This window comes from Panthera tigris, chromosome C1, assembly GCF_018350195.1.
Source record: "Panthera tigris isolate Pti1 chromosome C1, P.tigris_Pti1_mat1.1, whole genome shotgun sequence".
Taxonomy (NCBI): Eukaryota; Metazoa; Chordata; class Mammalia; order Carnivora; family Felidae; genus Panthera; species Panthera tigris.
This window is the reverse complement of record NC_056667.1, coordinates 102,290,401-102,317,080: the sequence shown is the minus strand read 5'-3', so window position 1 is coordinate 102,317,080 and position 26,680 is coordinate 102,290,401. Positions and strand designations below refer to the sequence as shown.

General features: G+C 38.8%; 1 protein-coding gene, 1 long non-coding RNA gene and 1 pseudogene across 3 annotated transcripts in view; 2 read left to right on the top strand and 1 right to left on the bottom strand.

The window, feature by feature from the left end:
- Positions 1 to 12,533, top strand: part of FMO5 (flavin containing dimethylaniline monoxygenase 5) — a 33,313-nt gene extending 20,780 nt beyond the window's left edge. Inside the window, exons 6-9 of the mRNA XM_007092578.2 lie at positions 1,157 to 1,356; positions 6,897 to 7,249; positions 8,968 to 9,040; positions 11,712 to 12,533. Coding sequence (XP_007092640.1) covers positions 1,157 to 1,356; positions 6,897 to 7,249; positions 8,968 to 9,040; positions 11,712 to 12,057 — 972 coding nt within the window. The 3' untranslated portion in view covers positions 12,058 to 12,533. The remainder of the gene's footprint in view (positions 1 to 1,156; positions 1,357 to 6,896; positions 7,250 to 8,967; positions 9,041 to 11,711) is intronic.
- Positions 1 to 26,657, bottom strand: part of LOC122240833 — a 46,360-nt gene extending 19,703 nt beyond the window's left edge. The window contains exons 1-2 of one of the 2 annotated variants that reach the window (XR_006220534.1): positions 26,407 to 26,657; positions 19,692 to 19,748 (exon numbers count right to left, since the gene is read on the bottom strand). This is a non-coding gene — a long non-coding RNA (uncharacterized LOC122240833). The remainder of the gene's footprint in view (positions 1 to 19,691; positions 19,749 to 26,406) is intronic. The other variant, XR_006220533.1, reaches the window with a different exon arrangement.
- On the top strand, positions 15,689 to 16,718 carry LOC102967727 (annotated as a pseudogene).
- Positions 26,658 to 26,680: the final 23 nt, after the last annotated feature.

Genomic DNA, 26,680 nt, shown 5'->3' with positions numbered 1-26,680 from the left:
CAATAATGAGAGCCCATGCGGTTACCATCAGTGAGAAGGTATGTGTGAAGTACATTATCATCCCTCTGTAGACAGGTCACCGTTTTATGGAAGAGCTTAGACAAAAGACCATAAAGCAGGTACTTACATCCCCAGAGAGTCTTGTAGAGAAGGAGGTACTTTTGCCAAGTAACTGAATATCAAAACTGTATCAGCTTCCTGTTGTTTGACTAGCGATCTACAGTTTTTCCTTTAAGCAGTCAGTGAAACAATTCTTCAGCAGCACAGGATTTGGGGTGACTCAGACCTGAGTTGGATATTCAGCCCTTCCATTTACTAGCTGTATGATCTCAGGCAAGTTATTCATCTTCTCATGCATAAAATGAGGATAAGAAGAACTACCTCAAGGGACTGTTGTATTGATTAAATAAAATATAGATAAAGGCCCTGGCACAATCACTTACAGGTCATAATTCTCAATAAATGGAAACAATAAATGGAAACAATGAGGATGATGTGTTGGGGAGACTAGAAGATGTGTATGCTAGACCCCCCACCGTGGAGGAAACACATTTGGAGAGACAGAAATGAGTGTAAAAAGTTTAATATGGATATAAATGATAAATAACAGGTGTGGGTTTGTTTTGGGGTTTTTGGGGGTGTTTTGTTTTGTGTTGGTAATAGTGCTAACAATGTCAAAGGCAAAAAAGGCTGAAGGTTTTGGATTAAATGATGTGCAATTGCTTTCAGCTCAACTGCTCCATAATTTTAAATGAGTTGGACAGGTGGTAAGTGCTAGAGTAGCTCAGAGGATGGAGAGAAAATTGTCAGCCAGAATGGTCAGTAGTGTCTTATGGTGGAGGCAGATTTGATCTGGATCTTAACAATAAATAGGCTTTGGAGAATTAAGAGGATAGGCGACTTTTCAAGGAGGCATAATACCATTAAGCAGAAATGCAGTGGTGGTTCAGAGCAAGACACATTCTTAGTGAATGCCCTAATCTAATTGTACACATAGTGTTTGAGAAGGAAAACTGCAGAAAATAAAACAGAGATTGTGCAGGGACTAAAAAGAGAGATGAATGAGTCTGGACTTAATCTTGAAGAGAGCAGGTGCTATCAAAGGATTATGAGCCAGAATGGCAAAAGCAAACCATTTTTTTTTTCCATGCCCCAGGTTTTCCTCAGCACCAGGAGAGGGTCTTGGATCCTGAATCGTGTAGCAGACTATGGATATCCCCTTGATGTGTTAGTCTCTTCTCGATTTAAACATTTTCTTTTGAATATCTGTGGTCAATCATTAGCAAACAATTTTTTGGAGAAAAAGATGAACCAAAGGTTTGACCATGAAATGTTTGGCCTAAAGCCTAAACACAGGTATGTTACCAGGATGGGGGTGGGGCAGTAATAGCCAAGGCACAAGAACAAGGACTGTTGGCACAGGTTAACAGAACTACCCCTACCCATACATTAAGAAAACCCACAGATCTGTGGGGCACCTGGCTGGCTCAGTTGGAAGAGCATGCAACTCTTAATCTCAGGGTTGTGCGTTTGAGGCCCACATTGAGTGCAAAGATTCCTAAAAAGAAGAAAAAGAAAAAGAAAGAAAATCCACATATCTGAGATCAGATTTGTATTTTGCCCTCATAGGAGTCCAAGATCTACTCATCTGTAATCTTCAAGCTATGACTCTCCTTGACCTTAACCATTTTATTATTTCCTCAGATACAACTTCTTTTTAATTTTTTTAAGGTTTCATTTTATTTTTGAGAGAGAGAGAGAGAGAGAGAGAGAGCGAGCAGGGGAGTGGCAGAGAGAGAGGGAGACCCAGAATCCAAAGCAGGTTCCAGGCTCTGAACTGTAAGCACAGAGCTGAACGCAGGGCATGAACTCACGAACCATGAGATCATGACCTGAGCTGAAGGTGGATGCTTAACCCACTGAGCCACCCAGGCACCCCACAAGTTGTTTTTACATGATGCCCAGTAAAAACAACAAAATGGGAGCAGAGGGCAGTGTTCATTCATTTATCCAACAAATACTGAACACGCGTAATGAGCCAAGCATTATACCGGGCATGAGAACACAGAGACTAAAGACCTAATAGTAATGCTAATACAAATAACAACACTTTATTTTTGAGGACTTTATAGAAGACAAGCACAGTGCTAGACTGGAGTTAAATACATTATCTCATTTAATCCTCATTACAACCCTAAAGGTTAGTACTATTTTTCATTTCCATTTTGCAGTTATAAAAATTGACACTTAGAGAAACTAATTTGTCTGAGGTCACACAATAAATGTCAGACTCTAAAAATGGATTTTACCTTAAATACTCTAAGGAGGAGACAGACAATAGAATATGATGAATGCATGGAGTGCTATGGGGTTATGAAGGATGGGAGTCCACACAGTCAAGGAGGTAGAGACTATGAAAGCATTTCTAGAAGCTGATTTTGAATGCTTTATTCCCTCCAATTTTTTTAATTTATTTTTTTTAAATTTATATCCAAGTTAGTTAGCATATGGTGCAACAATGATTTCAGGAGTAGATTCCTTAAGCCCCTCACCCATTTAGCCCATTCCCCTCCCACAACCCCTCCCACCACCCCTCCAGTAACCCTCTGTTTGTTCTCCATATTTAAGAGTCTCTTATGTTTTGTCCCCCTCCCTGTTTTTATATTATTTTTGCTTCCCTTCCCTCATGTTCATCTGTTTTGTATCTTAAAGTCCTCATATGAGTGAAGTCATATGATATTTGTCTTTCTCTGACTAATTTCACTTAGCATAATACCCTCTAGTTCCATCCACGTAGTTGCAAATGGCAAGATTTCATTCTTTTTGATTGCCAACTAATACTCCATTGTATATATATACTACATCTTCTTTATCCATTCATCCGTCAATGGACATTTGGGCTCTTTCCATACTTTGGCTATTGTTGATAGTGCTGCTATAAACATTGGGGTGCATGTGTCCCTTTGAAACAGCATACCCATATCCTTTGGGTAAATACCTTGTAGTGCAATTTCTGGGTCGTAGGGTAGTTCTATTTTTAGCTTTTTGAGGAACCTCCATACTGTTTTCCAGAGTGGCTGCACCAGTTTGCATTCCCACCAGCAGTGCAAAAGAGATCCTCTTTCTCCGCATCCTCGCCAACATCTGTTGTTGCCTGAGTTGTTAATGTTAGCCATTCTGACAGGTGTGAGGTGGTATCTCATTATAGTTTTTATTTGTATTTCCCTCATGATGAGTGATGTTGAGCATTTTTTCATGTGTCGGTTGGCCATCTGGATGTCTTCTTTGAAGAAGCATCTATTCATGTCTTTTGCCCATTTCTTCACTGGATTATTTGTTTTTTGGGTGTTGAGTTTGATATATTCCCTCCAATTTTTTATCCTTTTAAATGCTCAGATTTACTTCCTACAAACAGTAAGTACAATGTGCACCCATACACCTTTCACTTAGATTCACCTGTTAGTAACAGTTTGCTATATTTGCTTTCTCTCTCTCCCTTTCTCTGAAGATAGGTAAATCCCATCTATCCATCTGATTATATCACATCCATCCATCCATCCATAGATGAATACTACATATTCTTTCCTGAACCATTTGAGAGTATGTTACAGCCACTCTAACACACTTTACCCTACATTCTTTAGCATATATTGCCTAAGAAATAGGGCATTCTCCTACATAAACATAATACAATGATCACATGGGAAGTTCAGCATTAATAAAATACTATTATCTAATGTATCACATTCAAATTTCCTAAATTGTCCCAATAATACTATTTATAGCTCTTTTATTTTTAAATCCAGGATCCTTTCGGGTATTACCCCACTGCATTTTTTTTTTAACTTTCAAGTTTTATTTATTATACCCCACACATTGACATTAGATTCCCAGGCTCCTCCCCACCCCCATTCATGTCTAAATATAAAGCATTGCATATATATTTGTGCAACATTATATTAACATTAAAATAAATTATAACATTAAATTATATTAAAATAAAACATTAAACATTAAATTATATTTTAAATAGCAATTGATCATACCATGCTGCTCCTGAAATTCTTCCTACTTATACATTGTGTAAAACAATTGTTTCAGGTTCCTGCCTTTTTAAATAATTTTTAATTTAATTTTAATTAAAAATTTTTTGTTTTTGTTTTAATGTTGAGTCATAGACGTCCTTTCCATATTTTAGATTTTATTCTTTTATTGGATATGTCATTTATGAGTATTTCTTCCCATTCAGTAGGTTGCTTTTTAATTTTGTTGATGATTTCTTTCACTGCGCAAAAGTTTCTTATTTTGGTGTAGTCCCAAAACTTTATTTTTGCTTTTGTTTCCTTGCCTGTGAAACCTATCCAGAAAAATATTGCTAAGACTGTCAAAGAGATTAATGTCCATGTTTTCTACTATGACATTTATGGTTTCAGGTCTCACATTTAGGTCTTTAAGTTTATTTATGTTTATGATATAAGAAAGTGGTGCAGTTTCATTCTTTTGCATGTAGTTGTCCAAATTTCCCAGTACCATTTGTTGAAGAGACTGTCTCTTCCCCATTTCAGATTCTTGCCTCCTTTGTTACAGATTAATTGATCATGTAAGTGTGGGTTTGTTGTTTTTTTTTTATTTTATTTTTTATTTTTTAAAATTTACATCCAAATTAGTTAGCATATAGTGCAACAATAATTTCAGGAGTAGATTCCTTAGTGCCCCTTACCCATTTATCCCCCCCACACAGCCCCTCCAGTAACCCGGTTTGTTCTCCATGTTTAAGAATCTCTTATGTTTTGTCCCCCTCCCTGTTTTTATATTATTTTTGCTTCCCTTTCCTTGTGTTCATCTGTTCTGTGTCTTAAAGTCCTTATATGTGTGAAGTGATATGATTTTTGTCTTTCTCTGACTAATTCCACTTAGCATAATACCCTCCAGTTCCATCCACATAGTTGCAAATGGCAAGATTTCGTTCTTTTTGATTGCCGAGTAATACTCCATTGTATATATATACCACATCTTCTTTATCCATTCATCTGTCGATGGACATTTGGGCTCTTTCCATACTTTGGCTATTGTTGATAGTGCTGCTATAAACATGGGGGTGCATGTGTCCCTTCAAAACAGCACACCTCTATCCCATGGATAAAGGCCTAATAGTGCAATTGCTGGGTTGTAGGGTAGTTCCATTTTTACTTTTTTGAGGAACTTCCATACTGTTTTCCAGAGTAGCTGCACCAGCTTGCATTCCCATTACCCCATTGCATTTTATTGTCATATCTCTTTAATCTCTTCAATTGAAATAATTCACCATTTTTTGACATAGATTTTTTTTAAAAGAATCGAGCCACTTGTTTTATAAAAAGTCTCAAAATTTGGGCTTGCATAGTTGTTCTACCTTTACTATATTCAAGGGAAACATTTTTGCTACAAATATTTACAGGTTTTGCCTTCTTGGTAGATCACATCAGGAGCCACATGACGTATTAATGATGTTAAATTTGATGCCTTGAATAAGGTGGCACATACCAGGTTTCTCCTTTGTAAAGATTTTCTTCCTTTGAAATTAATCAGTTGGGTGATAGTTTGAGACTACGTTCTTCAACAACTTTTCACTCATTTATTTCACCCAATTATGGAAATTGTAGCATCCATGACTTCAGTGATTACAAAATGAATTGGGGTTTTAGAACAATAAGACATAGTCAAGCAAATAGGGTAAGGAAGTAGCATTCTAAGTACAAGGTCTTAGAATAATGAAAAATACATTTTGCTCTTGGACTTGCACGTAGCCTGGTTTGGCTGGACTATAATAAAATGGCAAAGATCAAAGAGTGATTGAGTACCTCTCCAGCCTCACTGAACAGGTACATTAAAACCTGTGTATCCTCTGCTAAATAAAACTTTTGAAGCGAAGACAGTCCAGAGCCATTGAAAGATTTTAAACAAGTGAGTAACCTAATAATAAATACATTTTGGAACAACTACTCCGAAAATGATGTAGAAGATAACTGAAGGGGAATGGAGAAGGAGGCCCTTGTAACAGTCCAGGTAACACAGAGAATAGATAAAACTATTCTGAGGATATTAAGAGGAGAAAGGGAAAGCCCATGTGAACAGGTAGAAGACTCACAGTTTTATGGCTTGGAAAACTATGTGGATTGTGGTACTATTTGTGAAAAAGAATAAGTTTGGAGAGAAAGATAAATGCTGTTTCTAGGAAATATTACTTAACAGGCAGGCCCAGGGGATCCCAAGGGAATTAATAAAAAAAAAAACATTTTGATATAAAATTTCAAATCCTAGACTGTATGTAACCTTGGGCAAGTCACTTAACTTCTTTAGGCCTCAATTTCCTCATCTCTAAAACCTGGATAATGACACCTGTGCTGGGTCTTTCACTGAGTTTATGTAAGACTCAAATAAATGAGTGTATATATAATCCATTTACAAATTGCTAAATACATGTAATTCATTATACAGCTTGCAAAATGATGGTCTAATTCTAGCTCGTGGTGGTTTGAAAGTGGAAATGAGACTCAAAAGAATGCTGATAGTCCAGTCTTACAGACCTATTGATATATGGATAGAAACTATAGGCCTGTGGCCATTTCATATTACTATTCCTTGAGCAACCATAGATACACTCTTCAAATAAGACCATTTTTCTTTTACTTCTCCAACGTCTTCTCTTTCAGTGCCATCTAGGGCCCAACTTCTGCTCTGAGATCCAGATCTGTTCCAAGCTGGTATATGTTAGACCTTTCCCACATTTCATGGATAGACCAAGAGAGAGACCATTGACATATTGTTTAACTACTTCCATCAAAGTAGAATTTTACTTACATGTTACTAACATTCTATCTCTCATTTCTCCTTTTGATCTTTATCACCACTCACAGAGCTCTGAGTCAGCATCCAACAGTGAATGATGAACTGCCAAATCGTATAATTTCTGGCTTGGTGAAGGTGAAAGGAAATGTGAAGGAGTTCACAGAGACAGCCGCCCTATTTGAAGATGGCTCCAGGGAGGATGACATTGATGCTGTTATCTTTGCCACAGGCTATACTTTTGCCTTTCCTTTTCTTGAAGATTCTGTTCAAGTAGTCAAAAACAAGATATCCCTATATAAAAATGTCTTCCCTCCTAACCTGGAAAAGCCAACTCTTGCAATCATAGGCTTGATCCAGCCTTTGGGTGCCATTATGCCGATTTCAGAGCTCCAAGGACGCTGGGTCACTCAAGTATTTAAAGGTAAGTGACCAGACAAGTTGACTAATTACTTAATGGTATGTTTAATTATGTTTATGTTCTTGCTTTTAAATAGGTAGAAAGTATGTATGACTGTAATAGTGCCTGGCATAAAATTAGTGCTCAAAAATTATTCTTGAGTGAATATAAAGTAATAATTTATACCCATAGACATATATTGGAATCCCCTGGAAAATCTTGCCCAAAATAGGCATGCTTTGCCTGGTGATGTTTATTTTAAAAGTCTGGGGTAGGCCAGACATAGATCGCTAAGAAAGTGTTCCTCAGTTGATTCCAATGTGCACTCCAGACTAGAATCCACTCATCTATATTTTAGACAACTGATATATATATATATTTGTGAAGCAAAAGTCATTATAGAGAAAAGCAAATATAGAAATGGTGTGATTGATTTCAGCCAAAAATTAAGACCTGGTTAAAGACTAGTCCAGAATGTATAAGATTCAACCTCTCAAATTCTTACTTTCCCCCTTTAACATCCCCTGTTTCAGTTTTGGCTAGGAGAACATGAGAAAAAACTTTAGGATTTGGGATAGTAGGCTCAACATGAATCAGGAGAATGATATGGCTTCTAAACGGCCTAATTATATCTAGCATCATTAAAGAATTGTAATATCCTATAATTTACAACTATTCTTCTCTAAACTGGTCAGCCCATACCCAAAGACATATTTTACAAGTGAAACTGGAGTGCATGAAAAGGAGAGAGACAAGAATGGTTCAGGGATTTGAAAATGCACCTACCATTTGAAGTACAACTGAAGGAGCTGGAGAGGTTTACCTACAGAAGATTCAGGAGAGACAGAAGAGTTCCCTTCAAATATTTCAAGAATGTCCCATGCCAGGGGCAGCTGGGTGGCTCAGTAGGTTAAGCATCCAACTCTTGGTTTCAGCTCAGGTCATGATCTCACAGTTTGTGGGTTCGAGCCCCACATCGGGCTCTGTGCTATCAGCACAGAGGGATTTTCTCTCTCTCTCTCTCTCTCTCTCTCTGCACCACCCCATGCTCTCTCTCTCCCTCTCTCTCAAAATAAACATTAAAAAAAAAAAAAGAGAATGCCCATGGCAGAAGGATTTGATTTGCTCAGTATCACTTCAAAGGGTTCACCAAAGGAGTGAAACTTTGAGGGCTGTGCAAAATCAGTGTAAAAAAACAACTACGCCAACTGTTTTTTGTCAGCTGTTGCCATTTCAAGATGAAATGGGCTGCCTCTGAAATTGTGAAAAATCCAAACAGAAGAGGAAAGCCTTATCTTTCATAGGACTTTAGTCATAAAATGGGATCAAGAGTTCATTTTTACTTCCTTCTCTCTGTGGTAAAGCCTGTTTGTTACTAAGAGTACAAATGTACCCTGCCCTTTATTTTGCTCTTTATTTTTCACATACTTTTGGGGCCATTTATCATTTCCTTATGTCCATATTTCATTTCCCAATTGGAAGATGGAGGAGGAAGATATTGATTGGAAGACAGAATCAGAGAAATCTCTCCCAAAGAGATAGTAGGATAGAGTAAGTTACTGTCCTTAATGGCATCATATTGTGGTGGTGATAGGGGAAGGTGATCCAGTGAATTGTAACCTACTCGAGTACAAAAAATTATTTTGTATTTCTTTGAATTCGCCATGGCATAGTAATTGTTAATAGGATTATTATTGTCAGTGAGGTAATCTTACACTTAAAATTTTGATTTTTCTCTTTAGGGCTAAAGACATTGCCCTCACAAAGCAAAATGAAAGCAGAGATAGCTAAGACTCAAGAGCAAATGGCAAAAAGGTAAGAGAGTGTGTGGTAATTTCCTTCTTAGTTCTTAATTAGAGCAACATTGGACTATGTTTATCTTCCTCGTGTTATTTTAAGGATTTAGATTATATTTTTTTTATTTTTTTAATGTCTATTAATTTTTGAGAGACAGAGACAAAGCACAAGTGGGGGAGGGACAGAGAGAGAGAGAGACACAATCTGAAACAGGCTCCAGGCTCCGAGATGTCAGCACAGAGCCTGATGTGGGGCTCAAACTCATGAACTGTGAAATCATGACCTGAGCCGAAGTCAGATGCTTAACTGACTGAACCACCCAGGTGGTCCAGGATTTAGATTATATTTTGAAGGGAAGGGAAATGATAGTTTGTGTGGCAATAAAATTGGGAAATAGCACCAAATGGTTTGAATATGCATGGAAAAGAACAGAAAGGCATTTAAAATCCTACGATTAGAACCTGAAAGAAAGATAGGAAAAAGCACATGGAGGGAAAATCAGGTATATTAATTTTGGCAGGATTACTTGAAATGCTAGTGGAGCTGCCAGACAAAGGAAGAGGGTCAATGATTTAATGGGAAGAAGATATGGCCCAGTCACAAATCTGTAGGTATATCTACAAATCAGCACAGGTGAGCACAGGGGTGGCTCAGTTGGTAGAATATCAGACTCTTGATCTCTGGGTCACGAGTTCAAGCCCCACACTGGGCATAGAGACTCCTTAAAGAAAAACAAAAAAACCAACCAGCATAGGCTACCTTGTCAACTGTCATCATGTAACAGCACCCTCAGGTCACAGCAGCTCATGGTGTGAACAGTCTTTGTGATTTGGGAAGGTGATAACATCAGCTAGTTGCTTAGTGCTTGGGCCAACATGGTAATTTAGCCATCTGAATTTCGGAACTTGAGTTTATACACTAGGTGATTTTTATTTGGACAAAGTGGAAGTTGATGGTAAGTTCCTAAATTTTTGTGCAAAAGTTAGGGGTATAATCATTCCAGGCCCAAAGAGGTGGTTTTCTTTCATTGATTTTACTAGCATAACTCTCCCCTGTCTGGGAACAGGAGAAAGTTTTTAATTAACCCTGATAGCCTTTCCAGGTATTCTGCTGTTTTTCTCCTTTCACTGCCAGATTTCTACAATAAATATTCTACATTATATGCTCTAAATTCTCATTCTTTTCTTCCTCCTAAGCCTCCTGTATTGTAACTTCTATCCTTCTGCAACTGTTCTCTTGAAGGTCATCTATGACCAATTCCATTTTTCTTCTCACTGGTGAGTTTGGTGCTTGTAAATGTCTCTTCCTTCTTGGAGTGCTTTCTTTCCTTGCTTTTCTGGCAGTAAATATCCTATTTCAACTTCCCGCCTCTCTTTCCCCTGACTTATTTTTGTCTAACTACCTTTTGACTGTGAGCAGTCCCCAAAGATACAATTTAACGTTTATCGTTTTATCGAGGGTCAACTGTGTATGCACACTACGTGTTTTATATGCATGGCTTCATTTAATCCTCCCAACAACCCTACAAGGCTGGTACAAGTGAATCCCTTTTGATAAACCTTTATGAATACTCAGCTCTTGACCCACCACTGAAGGATAAATGTATGCCTACAGACCCTTCAGCCAACATAACATCCATAAGGGGAAGCTCTCAAATTCTTTCCTGTCTTCACTTCTCTTTGAAACTAGTCCCATTTCAGGATTTCAGGAAATTGCTATTTGACCATCTGTCAGTTCCTCTGAAATTCTATCTCACTAATTCTACCTCAAATTTATTTTCTATCATTTTTTTCCTGTTCCTGTTTTTGGATTCCTCAAGCAATCCCATCTAATCTCAATTAGTTTGACTGGGTTTTTCTCTTCCTTCCTTTCTGTCCTACTCTTCTTTGTTTTATTTTCATTATAGGAAGAAAAGTTACCAGTGAGCTCTCTAAATCCCACTCCTGCCACAAGTATCTGTTACCACATTTTCCCTCTAAAAAGTTCTAGCTCTTCAAATCTGCACTTGGTGTAATGCCTCCACCTGGCTCTGTTTGGACGGCCACTACCTCTTGTGGGATAAGTCATCCCCCCACTCCTTTCAGGATTCCAAATTAGCACTGGCCCAGGGAAGTCCTGCTCTGTGGACTCCACTACCACTGCCTCATAAAACAATTGAGGATCCCAAATTTGAGAATTTTTTGTGGTGAGTTTTCTCATAACATCAGTCTTCTCTGAATCTGCTATATTTGCCTCTCTCTATCCATCTTTGTTTTCCACAACATGCCTCTTCTACTGTAGGTAGCACCCACAGATATTCTATGCTCATATTCCACACTCATTCCTGCTTTATTCCTTTACTCTGCTGCTCCCTTGACTTGTAACACTTTGCTGTTTGCTAGCAGATATGTCTTCCACATCTTTCAAGGACATACTGCTCTATTTTAACTACCCTCTTCTAACATTTCTATTTAGCAATCTAAAACCACACAATATACCAAAAATCTTATATTCTCTTGTGCTTTATGTGTATCTATCTTCTATCTTCCAGTAGATTATAAGGTCCTTAAGGATAAAGACAATGTCTTTCCTTTCTTCTTTGTTTTCTACAGCTCCTAGCCAAATACGGAGCCAATAACAGGCAATCAGAAAGCACTGATTAATTGACTGAATTATTGACAGGCCATGGCTTCTGTCTTCTCTGCTTCAGGTATGTGGAGAGCCAACGCCATACCATTCAGGGAGACTATATAGATACCATGGAAGAGCTGGCTGATCTGGTGGGTGTCAGGCCCAGTCTGCTGTCTCTGGCCTTCACTGACCCCAAATTGGCAATACAGATCATCTGGGGACCCTGCACTCCAATCCAGTATCGTCTGCAAGGCCCTGGAAAATGGGATGGAGCCCGAAAAGCTATCCTCACCACAGAAGATCGTATCAGGAAGCCACTGATGACAAGAGTTATCGAACACACTAATTCCACGACTTCAACAATAACAATGGCTAAGTGTATGCTGGCTGTTGTTTTCTTTGCTATAATTGTGACCTACTTTTAGCTGTCCCATTTGTCATTGCCCCAGTTTTCTTTGGAAAGCTGCATCTAGAGATGCCTTCAGAATCTGATGAGATTGAACAGCTCTCTGCTTCACATTGTTCAGGAATCTACTTTTCTCTTGCCAAAGCATTAATCTTCTTTCCTCTTTTCCCTACAGTGAGACTCTAGCTTTTCATTCATATTGATTTCCCTCCCGTCCTCTTGTGACCCACCACTTTTTCCTTTCAATAACCCCTGGACTATGAGCTCAAGTATCCTTTCAGTCATCTTTGTAAGTCCTTAGCAGACTTCTTGACATGTGGTATGTGCTTAATAAATGTTGTCAATATTATGGTGGGGAGAAGTCAATATCTGTATACTGGGTGACTGCATGGAACTCTGCTGCTGATAGGATTTGATATTCTATTAGAAGTTCAATCTTGGATGGGGCGCCTGGGTGGCGCAGTCGGTTAAGCGTCCGACTTCAGCCAGGTCACGATCTCGCGGTCCGTGAGTTCGAGCCCCGCGTCAGGCTCTGGGCTGATGGCTCGGAGCCTGGAGCCTGTTTCCGATTCTGTGTCTCCCTCTCTCTCTGCCCCTCCCCCGTTCATGCTCTGTCTCTCTCTGTCCCAAAAATAAATAAAAAACGTTGAAAAAAAAATTTAAAAAAAAAAAAAAGAAGTTCAATCTTGGAGCACCTGGGTGGCTCAGTCGGTTCAGTGTCCAACTCTTGATTTCAGCTCAGGTCATGAACCCAGGGTTGTAAGATCAAGCCCAGTGTCAGGCTCCATGCTGAGCGTGAAGCCTGTTTAAGATCTCTCTCTCCCTGTGCCCCTCTGTTGAGTGTGCTCTTGCTCTCTCTCTCTCTCTCTCTCTCTCTCTAAGGAAAAAAAAATAGCTCAATCTTTTGTTTTTAATACTGTAACTAAATGTAGGTTTCCTGAGAGATCAGAGAATTAATGGTCTCATATTCATCTAAGATAAGATATATAGACACTTAAAACATTTTATTTCACTAGTGATTCACTAGTGTGTCTGATACCTCGTCCTTTTTACTCTTTTCCCCTAAGCAATCTGTCTTTATTTTCTCAATGAAGAAACTACCTTCAACTTTCTATGCTCAGGGGTCATCCTAATAATCCAGCATCTGTGAATAGATTTGACTTGGCTGAAAAACTTGGGATTTTAAGTTAGCTGTCTGATCTTCTTTTGATCTCTTAGTTCCCATATTAGGATCCAACAAGACTTTGTCTTAGAAAATATGATCCATAGCTGCCAACTTTTGTGGTATGGCCTACAAATGTCATTTGTCTCCCCTCACTCCTACTTTCTCCTCTCCACTCCCTCACACACACAGAGTCTAAGTAGTCAATATTCAAAGAGGTTATTTATGTATTAAAACATGATTGATACTAACTAAATACAGGGGCAGTCTGCTTAAAACAGTTCTCTTAGGGGCGCCTGGGTGGCTCAGTCGGTTGAGTGTCTGACTTCGGCTCAGGTCATGATCTCACAGCTCGTGAGTTTGAGCCCCGCATCAGGCTCTGTGCTGACAGCTCAGAGCCTGGAGCCTGCTTCTGCTTCTGTGTCTCCCTCTCTCTCTGCCCCTAACCCACTCGCATTCTGTCTCTGTCTCTCTCAAAAATAAAATAAACATTAAAAAAAACTTAAAAAAAAAACCAGTTCTCTTAATGGCATACAATGTAGTTCTGAAAAGCAGCAAATGAAAAGCAGAGACTCCCGTTTATGTCCCAGGACTGCTGTTGATCCTGTTTTCTCATTTGTAGAAGCTCTATTCTGTTCTTGTCTCACAGAGTTAAACAAGCGTTAGCTATTGGGCACACCAAATTTCATCAACAATGGGACTAGATGTACCAGCCAGGTTTGTATTCATAAATAAGCTGTCATGCAATACATTTTCACATTGCTGCCTGTCATATAACCAAAGGACAAATCTGAACAGCTAAAGAAACATTAGAAATCATTATTTCCCAATGTAAATGCACATAAGAGAACCAGAAATGTAAGAACTACAACTTGCTCCTAATCATTTAACTATTTGCTCATTTGACTATTTGCTGTTTAACTATTGGCCTAATTTACAGGTAGAAATGTCTTTTGAAAATTAGAGAACAAAGAAATGGTATTACTTCTTAGGTCTTTTTCCTTCCCTAAAATTTGTGATACTGGTGATTTATCATCTTTTAAAAATGGACTCAATATCTTACAATCTGCAGATTATTCTAGTCCAAAAGTAAAGGTTGCTTACTTCTTTTTCATTTCCTTCTTTTAACATATAAATTTGCCTTTTTTAACATGTAAGCTTATTGAATGAACAGCCCTTTGATAATGTAATTACCAGTTATCAGCAATAAGTACCCCAATTTCCTCTTTAAATAAAAGTATGTAATTATAACTTCATTGACTCTCTCATTTTATTTATAATATGCAAGGTTACAGAAAAAATCATTGGTTAACTTGTAAACCAAGCTAAAAGTAAGATATGAATAGGAAACCAAACTAAAAACAACTCCAGATACAAAGCCCTCACTGCTGATGAATGTGTACTAATATTCATCACTTTACCATCCTTTGCTTTTGTAATTATGTTGAAAGGTTATATCACTTTCCCATTATATCACTTTCCCATCATATTACACACACACACACACACACACACACACACACACACACACACAGAGTCTTATTATGCCAAGAAAGTAAGAAAGTGCTCAAAAAACAAACTGATGGGGGTATGTCAAAGGGATACAGAAGCCAACCTAAAGTGGTCTCAATGGCCAAAGGTAGAACAATCTGAGCCACAAAACAGATGACCTAATATTGGATTATAATAAAGTATAAAAAATATCAATGAATCCATACAGATATATATAAATGAGTAATTTAATAAGTGGAGTAGAACAGACAAATTTCCCATACAGAAGAATTCTAAACAATTTATATAAATATTCTACCCTCAAGGAAATGGGGCACAACTCCCCACTCCTTAAGTATAGGCTACAGAGAGTATATTCCTTCCAAAGAGAACAGTATGGAAAGGGGAAAAAAAATAACATTACAGTGGAGAGATCTGACAAACACTGCCTCAGGTGCATGATCAAAATGAACATAACCAGTGAGTCATGTTGATAGTCATGCAGCCTTAATATGTGATGACAAGGGTACTTTATCCCTGTGGTCTTCCTCCCCAAAAATGATAGCACCATCTAATCATAAGGAAACATCAGACAAACCCAAGTTCAGGAATATCTTACAAAATAGCTAACCATGTTGAAACTATCAAGATCATCAAAAACAAGGAAAGTCTGAGAAATTGTCATAGTACAGAGGACCCTAAAGAGACCTGACATCTAAATGTAATGTATCTAAAAACAACTCAAGATACAAAGCCCTCATTGCTGATGAATGTGTACTAATATTCATCACTTTACCATCCTTTGCGTTTGTAATAATGTTGAAAGGTTATATCCCTTTCCCATTGTATCATTTGCATATAAGAACATTGGATAGGATCCTGGAACATACAAAGGACACCAAGTAAAAATTACAGAAATATCAGGCATGTGAGTGTGTTCTGGAGGTACCACTGCCAGCACCACCACCACCCAGAGCCTGAGCAGAGCCACAGCACAGCCACTGTGTAGGGGAGGGAGGGAGGAGGAGGCCCAGACCCAAGTGGGGGATAGATTCCCAGAAGTGGGATGACTGGATCAGAGGGTGTTTACTCTGTGTATAACAGTGTGTGTGTCACTGTAACTTCAGTGGTATTGAGTAGATTGTCAGGATTCAAACAGACCAGGTCATGTGTGAGTATAAGCTAGTGGTCCTTGGTTCAGGAGGCATGGGAAATCTGATCTCACAGTTCAGTTTGTTCCCAGAATTTTTGTTGAAAAATATGACCCAACAATAGAAGATTCCTCCAGAATTCTTCAGAAAGCAAGCTAAAGTAGATTGCCAACGGTGTATGCTTGAAATCCTGGACACAGCAGGACAGAGGAATTTATAGCAATGAGGGATTTGTGTATGAACAACGGCCAAAGGTTTGCACTAGCATATCCTATTACAGCTCAGTCCGTGTTTCATGACTTATAGGATCTGAAGGAACTGATTGTATGGGTTAAGGATGCAGAAGATGTCCAATGATTTTAGCTGGCAATGATGTGACCTGGAAGATGAGCAAGTAGTTGGCAAAGAACAGGGTCAGAATTTAGCCAGATGGTTAAAAAAAAAAAAAAAAAAAGGAAAAAAGGGTTAGGAAGATGGTGGTATGACCATGCCTTTTTAGAATCTACTACAAAGTTAAAGATCAACATTAATAAGATCTTTTATGACCTGGTCAGACAGATAAATAGAAAAACACCAGTGGGGAGAGGCGCCTGGGTGGCCCAGTCAGCTAAGTGTTTGACTTCTGCTCAGGTCATGATCTCACAGCTTGTGAGTTTGAGTCCTGCTTCGGGCTCTGTGCTGACAGCTGGGAGTCTGGAGCCTGCTTCGGATTCTGTGTCTCCCTCTCGCTCTCTGCCCCTCCCCAACTCACACTCTGTCTCTCTCTGTCTCTTTCTCTAAAAAATAAACATCAAAAAAAAATTTTTTTTTTAAGAAAAAAGAAAAACACCAGTGGAAAAGAAGAAGCCCAAAAAGAAATACTGTCTGCCGCTTTAGACCCGCAGTAAGCAGCAGCTCTGGGCCAGATTACAGGAATGAACTGTGGCCTAACTGGGAAATACGAGCATTCCAGACTTCAGAAATTAAATCTGAAGAGGCTTCTCCTGTTTTATATATTAGGTGAAGAATTTAAATCTTGTATTGGGTTGCACAATTTCCCTGGAGAAAAAAAAAAATTGCTCTCTGTATTATCACTTGGAAAATAATAGTATGTCTCCTTTGTAATAGCAGTTATAACAGATGTGAAAATAAATATACTTGACTCTAATATGATTACAAAAAAAGAGCATGGATGCATTTCAAATGTTAGATAGTACTACTGTAATCAAATGATTTCATATTGACCTCTTTATCATGATTCTTCCCTGTCCAGCACTAAAAAAGTTGAACCATTATACTTCATATCTGTAATGATACATATTATGAAATTTCCCCTCAAATCCATTGCACCAGATAACTTTTTGAGTCACTGGCTTCATTTTGTATTTAAAAAATTATGGGGGCACCTGGGTGGCTCAGTCCGTTAAGCATTCTATTTCAGCTCAGGTCATCATCTTACAGTTTGTGAGTTCGAGCGTCACATATAGGGCTCTGTGCTGACAGCTCAGCCTGCTTCGGATTCTACGTCTCCCTCTCTCTCTCTGCCCCTCCCCCACTCGTGGTCGGTCTCTTTCTCAAAACTAAATTATGAAATACCCTTGTCATTATATTCTAATTAAAATTGTGCATAATCTTTTGCAAAAGTGAGTCTTTTACAGGAAAAAAACTGGGATAACTGATTTCTATAGTTTTCAAAGCTAAAATATATAATAAATCAACTCTAATATTGCTTTTGGTATTTTACCATCAGATTAAATGACAGCTTTTATGAATGATTAAATTTTAGTACATTTTCAAAAAAACTAAAGAAATATTAATAAAGTATGGATTTTGGTTAATAAGAATGTACCATTATTGGTTTATTAGTTGTGACAAATATACCATAGTAATGGGAGATGTTAACAATAAAGGAAATTGGCTGTGGGGTATATAGGAACTCTACTATTTTTGCAACTTTTCTTAAATCTAAAATGATTCTAAAGTTTAAAAATTATTTAAAAAAATAAAGAAATACATTTTTTTTTTTGGTTCAGGGCTTGACCCAGAGCCACATTGTAGTGAAACTTTCTCAGAGAGAGGAAGAATATTGGATAGTATCATTCATTTAAATTACTATGTTTTCCCTTAATTATATATTAAGTTGTTCTAATAAAGCATAATATAACTTACTTTAGCAATTTTGTTTTCTTTGCTGAATAAATATAGACTACAATTGTAGAGAGGAGAAAACAGTGAAATAAGGTCAAAAGAGACCTCTTGAAATCACTTAGATAAGTTCTTTCCTGTAGCTGAGCAGATTGAGCTAATAGTCTCCACTAGCAAGATTTATGGTATATTAATGGTAAGTACATTCATAAATGAGATGATTTTGCTTAATACTGAGTCTGCGCCCCTGTTACTTTTGTCAATGGCAATATAATATACAATAGGATATAAACATCCTCCATACTGCTTACTCGGAATTTTCCGAAGTGCTGTGTTTTTCCATGCTTGTCTAAACATTCTTTTGCTGTACCCTCCTGTTGGTAAATTCTCCACTTGCCCTAATGGCTAGCACTTCTTTTACCCTCAAGATTCACTTCATCTGTTATCTTCCAGGAATCTCTCACTGATCTCCAATTTGAAACAGGTGACCTTTTGCACCCTTATCGTACCCGGTATGTTGCTTAATTTTATTTGGTGAATATTTTTGGCACCTATGTAATATCAATTGGTTCTTTCCCCTGTTTCCTCCTTGAACTACTAATTCTTTGGAGGAAGAGACTTTGTAATTACTCTGTATGTTCCCAGGGCTGCTTAAAACACAGTAAGACTTCAGTAAATTAGTAATTAATTGAATGAATAAATTCAACGTATTTTTTAAAATAGGAATGTTTTTAAAGGATTAAATAAAATTGTGACTATACCTCAATACACACATACATAAAAATAAAATAATAATACTTTTATTAAAAAGTGATTGAGGAGCTTAAGGATGCTTAACATGTTGAAATGTCTTTCAGTACCTTGACACTTTAAGAAAAATTTTTTTAACACTTACTTATTTTTGAGAGACAGTGTGAGACAGAGCATGAGCAGGGGAGGGGCCATTTCTCCCAAGAGTCCTGATTCCTCTTATTCAAGAATTATATTAGAACCCAAAAACTAGGTGCTAGGTGTGCTCATTGCTACTGGGATGTTTTTTCTAGGCCCTTCAGAGGCCAGAACTTGAAAATACATGTGCATATACTAACACATGAATACACACATATTCATAATTATTTCTGTATTTGTCCATCTGTATCTATGAGTAAGGTAAACATGAATTCATATTGATGTCTTCAAATCTAACCCAGGATTTAGAGATGGACATGCACACTCCTCTCATCGTACAGATAGAAAATTTATAACTAGAAAAATAAAGATACTTATCCTAAGTCAAACAGTTCACAGTTAGCAGTCTCTTTGTACCAAATCAGTACTCATGTGGTGATACTATATACATGTGTGTATGTGTGTGTCTGTATATATATATATATATATATATATGCTTATTAATTAAGATGCTAATCGAAATACTAATTCTTCAAATAATCTAAGTTTACACTTTTGGAAAAGGAAATTCTCAGTAAGTGTTTAGTCATAAGTATCACTATAGACATTTATGTGCCTTTAAGTGCCAGGTTTGGGGTCATACCTAGCTGGAGTCATGGTCACTCCCTTGAAGATGTCAAGGTTGTGAGCAACTGAAGAGCAGGGGGCACTTAGTACTAGGCCCTTGTCAAGTTCTAAAAAATGAATGAGGTACACATATCATTTTTGGAAATACTGGCTAAATATTTAACCTGAGCCTTGTTTATAAAATGAGATATAATTATTCATTCAGCTTACCCTCATGGGGCAGTTTTGAGATCACATGATACAATTCATATGCAAATTCTTTGGAATCTGAAAGAAAGAATTATGACAATATGGTGAGGAAAATTCTGGACCCTTTAATTTCGTTCCTCTTCCTTTGGGTGGACAGAATGTAAGAATATCACCACCATTTCTGGGCAGAATAAAATTATTTTAAAATAAAAAATAAGAAACCACAGAAGACCCCAAATAGGCAAAGGAATCTTGAGAAAGGTGAACAGAACTGGAGGTATATTCCTGATTTCAAACTACTATAATCAAAATAGTATGGTACATATATAAAAATAGATACACAGATCAAAGGAGAGAGTATAGGGCCACCTGGGTGACTCAGTTGGTTGGGCTTCCCACTTCAGCTCAGGTCATAACCTTGCAGTTTGTGAGTTTGAGCCCTGCATCAGGCTCTGTGCTGACAGCTCAGAGCCTGGAGCCTGCTTTGGATTCTATGTTTCCCTCTCTCTCTGCCCCTCACCCTCTCATTCTCTCTCTCATTCTCTCTCTCTCTCTCTCTCTCTCTCTCTCTCTCTCTCTCTGCCTCTCCTTGGCTTACACTCTCTCTCAAAAATAAATAAAAACATTGAAAAAATTTTTAATTAAAAAAAAAAAAAAAGGAAGAGAATAGAGTCCAGAAATAAACCCACCTATATACAGTCAACTAATCTTTGACAAGGGCACAAAGAACACAAAATTCTGAGAGAGTCTCTTTAATAAGTGGTACTGGGAAAACTGAATATCCACATACAAAAACAAAAACAAAAACAAAAAACCTCTACCTTATAACCTTATACCACTCACAAAAACTAACTCAAAGTGGATTAAAGATTTGAATTAAGACCTGAAACTATAAAACTCCTCAAAGAAAACATAGAGGGTAGACTCCCTGACTTTGGTCTTGGTGATATTTTTTGGACTGGACACCAACAGCAAAGGTAATAAAAGCAAAAATAAACAAGAGGAACTACATCAAACTAAAAAGTTTCTGCACAGCAAAGGAAGCCATCAACAATACGAAAAGGTGACCTTTGGAGTAGGAGAAAATATTTATCTGATATTGAACGATATATCTAATCTATCTGATAAGGGATTAATATCCAAAATATATAAGGAATTCAGACAATTTAACAGCAAGAAAACAATCCAACTAAAATATATGCAAAGGTCCTTAGGGTTCTGGTCACCAATTCCAACGTTGGCATACCAACAAACAATTCTCAGGACATGTGGGAAATCAAATAGCTATGTCCTGGTAAAGGAGATTATAGGCAACGTGTTACACTGCTTTCTGGCCATCTGAGAGGAGGGTTGAGGGGCTGATCCTTCCAACCCATGGTATGGTTTAATCAGACGGGCAGGTGCCCAGCATGATCCTAATGGGAGAACACATGCCTATCCCCTTCCCCAAGTTATCAATTCATAAAGTCCTTTCCATGAATTATCACCTTGTATGTCTTTGAGTAAAACCTTGGCTAGTATAGTAGAACCGGGAGGTGGTGCAAAAGCCACTTGGCAGCTGTATGGACTTTAGAATATCAAGTGGGTTGCACAACACAGGCAATTCATAATCAAGATTTAGGTATTCTGATAGGAGTGGAAATGCTCCAGACCATTATATCATGCCCAAGCGGATCATAGGTTATTCCAACAGTGCTCTACTATTGCAGTTGCTGCCTGGTCCCGAGTCCCTGACATAAAAACAAAAACAGGTTTCTTTGCCACCATATGGCAGGGAGCCACTGAGCCTTAGGTTGATTTCGTGAATAGGTTACAACAGTATTTCCAGGCACATAGATAATGAAGAAACTGCTCAAGTTTTATTGCAGCAATTGGCCTATGAAAATGCTAATGCAGACTGGCAGGCCGCTCTCTCTGGCATACGTACTCAAGCCAAAGGTATCCCTGAATTCATTAGGGCGTGCCAAAATGTGGGAACTGAGACACATAGCACACAAATTCTTGCAGCTATTATGAGGCCGTCTCCAGCCTCTCATGCCTGCTTTAAATGTGGAAAACCAGGGCACATGCAAAAGGACGGTCACCAACGAACAGGGGACAAACCAGTAAGTTACCCAATAAAGATAGTCCCAGATGTAGAAAAGGAAAACACTGGGCAAATCAACGCCGATCTAAATTTGATAAGGAAGGAGGATCCCTCTTGGGAAACAGGAAAAGGGCATCAGCACCCATGCCCCCAGTCCCAAGTGCAGCAAAACCATACAGAACCCTGTTCCTCAGGTTTTAATTTTTTTTTTTTAATGTTTATTTATTTTTGAGAGAGACAGAGACAGAATGCAAGTGGGTTAGGGGCAGAGAGAGAGGGAGACACAGAATCCGAAGCAGGCTCCAGGCTCTGAGCTGTCAGCACAGAGCCTGACACGGGGCTCGAACTCACGAGCTGTGAGATCATGAGCTGTGAGATCATGACCTGAGCTGAAGTCGGTCGCCCAACCAGCTGAGCCACACAGGCGCCCCTCAGGTTTTCTTAAACCAGGTCAAGGTTGGGTTACAGACTTGCAGGCAGCCACCACTGGAGATTAAGCTATTGATAAAATTTCCTTTCTCTGGTAATTTACTAAAACATTTGTAAACTTATGAAGACTCATGTCCTGCATGACTGTGATCTCTATCAGTTAACTGTTTGTTTTCTTTCCTTTGTTCTTGGGCAGCCAGGAGTGCCTGAGGAATGTCACACATGTCCTACCACAGGGGGAGGGAGGTGGGCAGGTGGGGTTGTGGGTGTTAGCTCGTGCTTTGCCCTCAGATTGCTTTTGGCTCCCTCATTAATATGATCCAGCAATCCCACTTCTGGGTATATATCCAAAGGAAATGAAACCAGGATCTCAAATAGGTACCTGCACTCCCGTATTTGTTGCAGCATTATTTACAATTGCCAAGATATGGAAGCAACCTAAGTGTCCACGGATGAAGGGATAAAAAAAATGTGTTACATAAAGTGGAAAATTATTCAGCCATGAGAAAAAAGAAAATCTTGCCATTTACAACATCATGGATAGACCTTAAGGGCATTATGCTAAGTGAAATGTCAGAGAAAGGAAATAAGTCAAACAGAGAAAGACGAATACCACACGATCTCACTTCTACACAGAATCTAAAAAAAAAAAACAAAAACAAAAAAGTCAAACTCAGGGAAACAGGGATAGAATAGTAGTTGCCAGGGACTAATTGGTGGAAAAAAGGGTGAGATGTTGCTATAAGGGTATAAACTTTTAGTTATGAGTAAGAATATCTAATGCACAGCATGGTGTCTATAGTAAATAATAACTATTAGGATATTTGCTAAAATTGTAAATCCTAAGAAGTATCACCACATACACACAAAGTTAACTGTGGATCAATGGGTGTGTTAATTAACTTGATTGTGATAATCATTCCACGCTGTTTATATATACCGTCATTATGTTGCACACTTTAAATATATATAATTTTGTCAATTATACCTCAATAAAGCTGGAAAAATTTAAATAAAACCAATGGTATTTGTTTTTAAAAATAATTGGTTTCCACAATGATTGAGTATTCTCTTATGTGTGTAAACTTGTATCTTTCCTCTTGCTAAAGCCGATTTTTAAAATAGTATTAAATTTTTGTTTTTGGGGGCGCCTGGGTGGCTCAGTCGGTTAAGCATCCAACTTCGGCTCAGGTCATGATCTTAAGGTTTTTGAGTTGGAGCCCCACATCAGGCTGTATCAGCAGGGAGCCAGCTTCGGATCCTCTGTTGTCCTTTCTCTCTGCCCCTTCCCAGCTTGCTCTCTCTCTCTCTCCAAAATAAACACTTAAAAACTTTTTTATTTTTTATTGAGGTATAATTTTCATACCATAACACTCACCCTTTTAAGTGTACCATACTGTGCTTTGGCAGATGCACACAACCACTACAATCAGGATTTAGAACTGTTCTCTATCCCCTAAAATTCCTTTGTGTTCCTTTGTACTCAACCCTTTCTCCCATCTTCAACTCCTAGAAGGCAGGGTTCTGTTTCTGATCCTCTGCTTTTTCCAGAATGTCATGTAAATGGAGTCTGGCTTCTTTCACACCCCATAACACATGTGCAATTCATCCATGTGTGCATGGAGTTTAATCCTTTTTATTGCTGAGTAGTTTTCCATTTACAGTTCTGCCACATTTTGTTTATTGATTCACCAGGTGAAGGACATTTGTGTTGTTTCCATTTGGGGATAAATAGAATAAAGCAACATATATTTGTACAAATAAACATTTGTATACAGGCTTTTGTGTGAACTTATTTTTATTTCACCTGGATAAATACTTAGGAGTGGGATTACTAAACTACATGTTAAGTGAATGTTTAACTTTATAAAAACTATCAATCAGGCTGTTGGGGCGCCTGGGTGGCTCAGTCGGTTAAGCGCCAGACTTTGGCTCAGGTCATGATCTCACGGTTTGTGGGTTCGAGCCCCAGGTCAGGCTCTGTGCTGACAGCTCAGAGCCTGGAGCCTGCTTCAGATTCCGTGTCTCCCTCTCTCTGCCCCTCCCCTGCTTGTGCTCTAGCTCTCTCTCAAAAAAAAAAATAATAAACATTAAAAAAAAATTTTAAACATCAGGCTGTTTTTTGAAATGGAAATCACCAAGATGACATGTCCTACCCCTCCCTGATCACAAATGGGAGGGGAGATGGGGATGTAAACCTCCAGATGCTCCATCTAACCTGCCATCACGTTCTGTAAAATCAGTACACTCTTCTCCCATTCCCAAGTCCTCACCTCTCAGAGGAAGGACACCTTTAGCAGTGCACATAAAAGTTTACCGTGCTATGAGGTGTCCCAGGCTGTTATTTTCCTCTGTTTATCAGGCAGAATGGCTGATTTGAAGAGATCAGTGGCAATGACATCTGAGACACAGTAACATCCAGCAAACCCCCACCAACTACTTTGCCTATTACCTCCTTTTCCTTCCCTCTGTAAAGAAAGAGAGAACATCGGGACACCAACAATAAAACTAAATGGAGAAATTATACTCGTATTGGTTAAGAGATCTTGTTTCTTTACCTAGTCATTCATGAGTCTACGAAAACAAACTTGGGACTAGAAAGAAGCAGTTAATCCTTCCTATGGTGTCAATTACTTCCATCCTGTGTCTAAATATGCAATATGCAGAGTTGACTTAATGTTAACTATTGCCTGATTTATAAATGCTACTAGAGCAGAACAGTGTCATGGACTAATTCCCCAAAGGAGAAAACCCAAAAATCACTTCTATTTAGTTTTATAAGTTTATTTCTTAATAAGTTTCGCTTGTCCAGTATAACACTTGGTTTCCTTCTCCTATGCTGATTTGACTGTTGTAAAGTAATACACACCAGGGACATATTATTTGGCATAGAGAAACCACCCTGGGGTTAGAGAGCTGAATAGTGCACAAGGTTGAATGTATTACTCCTTCAAGGGCCTTGCTTCACATCCCATGGAAAGAATAAAATGAACTGGCAGGGAGGGAAATGGTAGGGACCAAAGAGGAGACAGCCAGGAAGTCAAGATTTTGGAGGGATGAGCAAAAGGCTGCTGTAAAAATGTACCTTTTTTTCTGCAAATTGTCTTTGGTTAAAAGCCAGAGAATAACTGAGTTCATTAGAGGCAGAGGAAAGACAAAAGGCAGAGAAGTGGATTTGTTGAACTTAAGTGGATGGGTTTTCAATTTAAAATAAACTTTTCAACAAACAGAGCTACTCATTCAGAAAGGGTGGTCTTGGGGCACCTGGGTGGCTCAGCCCATTAAGCCTCTAACCTCAGCTCTGGTCATGATCTTGCAGTTTGTGAGTTCCAGTCCCCAGTCCCGCTCTGTGCTGACAGCTCAGAGCCTAGAGCCTGCTTGGGATTCTGTGTCTCCCTCCCTTGCTGCCCCTCCCCCCCAAAATAAATAAACATTAAAAATTTCAAAAAGAAAATAAAGGGTGGCTTTGTACAACTTGGATTCCCCATCACCGGTTGTTTAAGTGGTATTATCTTGTTAGAAATGTAGTAAACAGTATTCATGTATCCCTCATTGGGTAAATGTGTATTAAAAGCTTACTCTGTACAAGGCGCATGCAGAATATGAAGAGGAATCATCCAGATTTGCTCTCTGCCAGCTGTCAAAGCAGTGCTTCTTACACTCCAGTATGTATACACATTCCCCTGAGGATCTTGTAAAAGGCAGATTCTGATTGTGTAGTTAAGGCCTCAGATTCTACACCTGTAACAAGTGCCCAGGTGATGCCAATGTTGCTGGGCTGGGTTAACACGTACTGAGTGATAAGGGTTTCTCGTAGGGAATTAGGCATGCACATAATTATACAAGGTAAGAATTAGTAAATACCATAGAAGTTCCATTAATTATCAGTAAAAACCTAGATCTGTCCCAATCCTAGAACTATCTTTGTCCTTTTCTGCCTTCTGTCTTCCTTGTTTTTGTTGTTGCTCTTTCTCAAATTTTATTTCTTCCGGGGTTGCTCATTGTATATGCTGTCTCTTAGCTTAGAATAGCTTTCTCCGCCTCTTCAGACTAACGTTTCACTAATTTGTCAAGGTTTATCTCTTAATCACCCGTTATTCCCTGGGCCCCAGTCGAGGCTGACTGCTCCCCACATCAGTTAGTTTGAACCCCAAGCGATTGCCGCTACTTCCTTCTGACTCCAGTAGGAAGTCTGGTTTTTAATTCCCCATCGGAACCCACCTCTTCGGGCCTATCCTAAGAACCCTGCCCAGAAAACGTTTTGGCGAACCTGAAGCCGTGTCGGGCGGCCGGGAAGACAGCAGCGCCGCTTCTCCGGGTACAGGACACCCGAGCCCAGCGAGGCGGTTCTAAGTGTCACCTGGAGACCACGCCCATAAAGGAAGGCCAGGGGGCTGACCGCGACAATGATTCCTGGTCCAAGGCCCCCGAGCGGACATCCCAGCCCCGGCGCGAGGCTAACTGCGGAGCTGGCGCCCCCGCCTGGCGCAGGAGG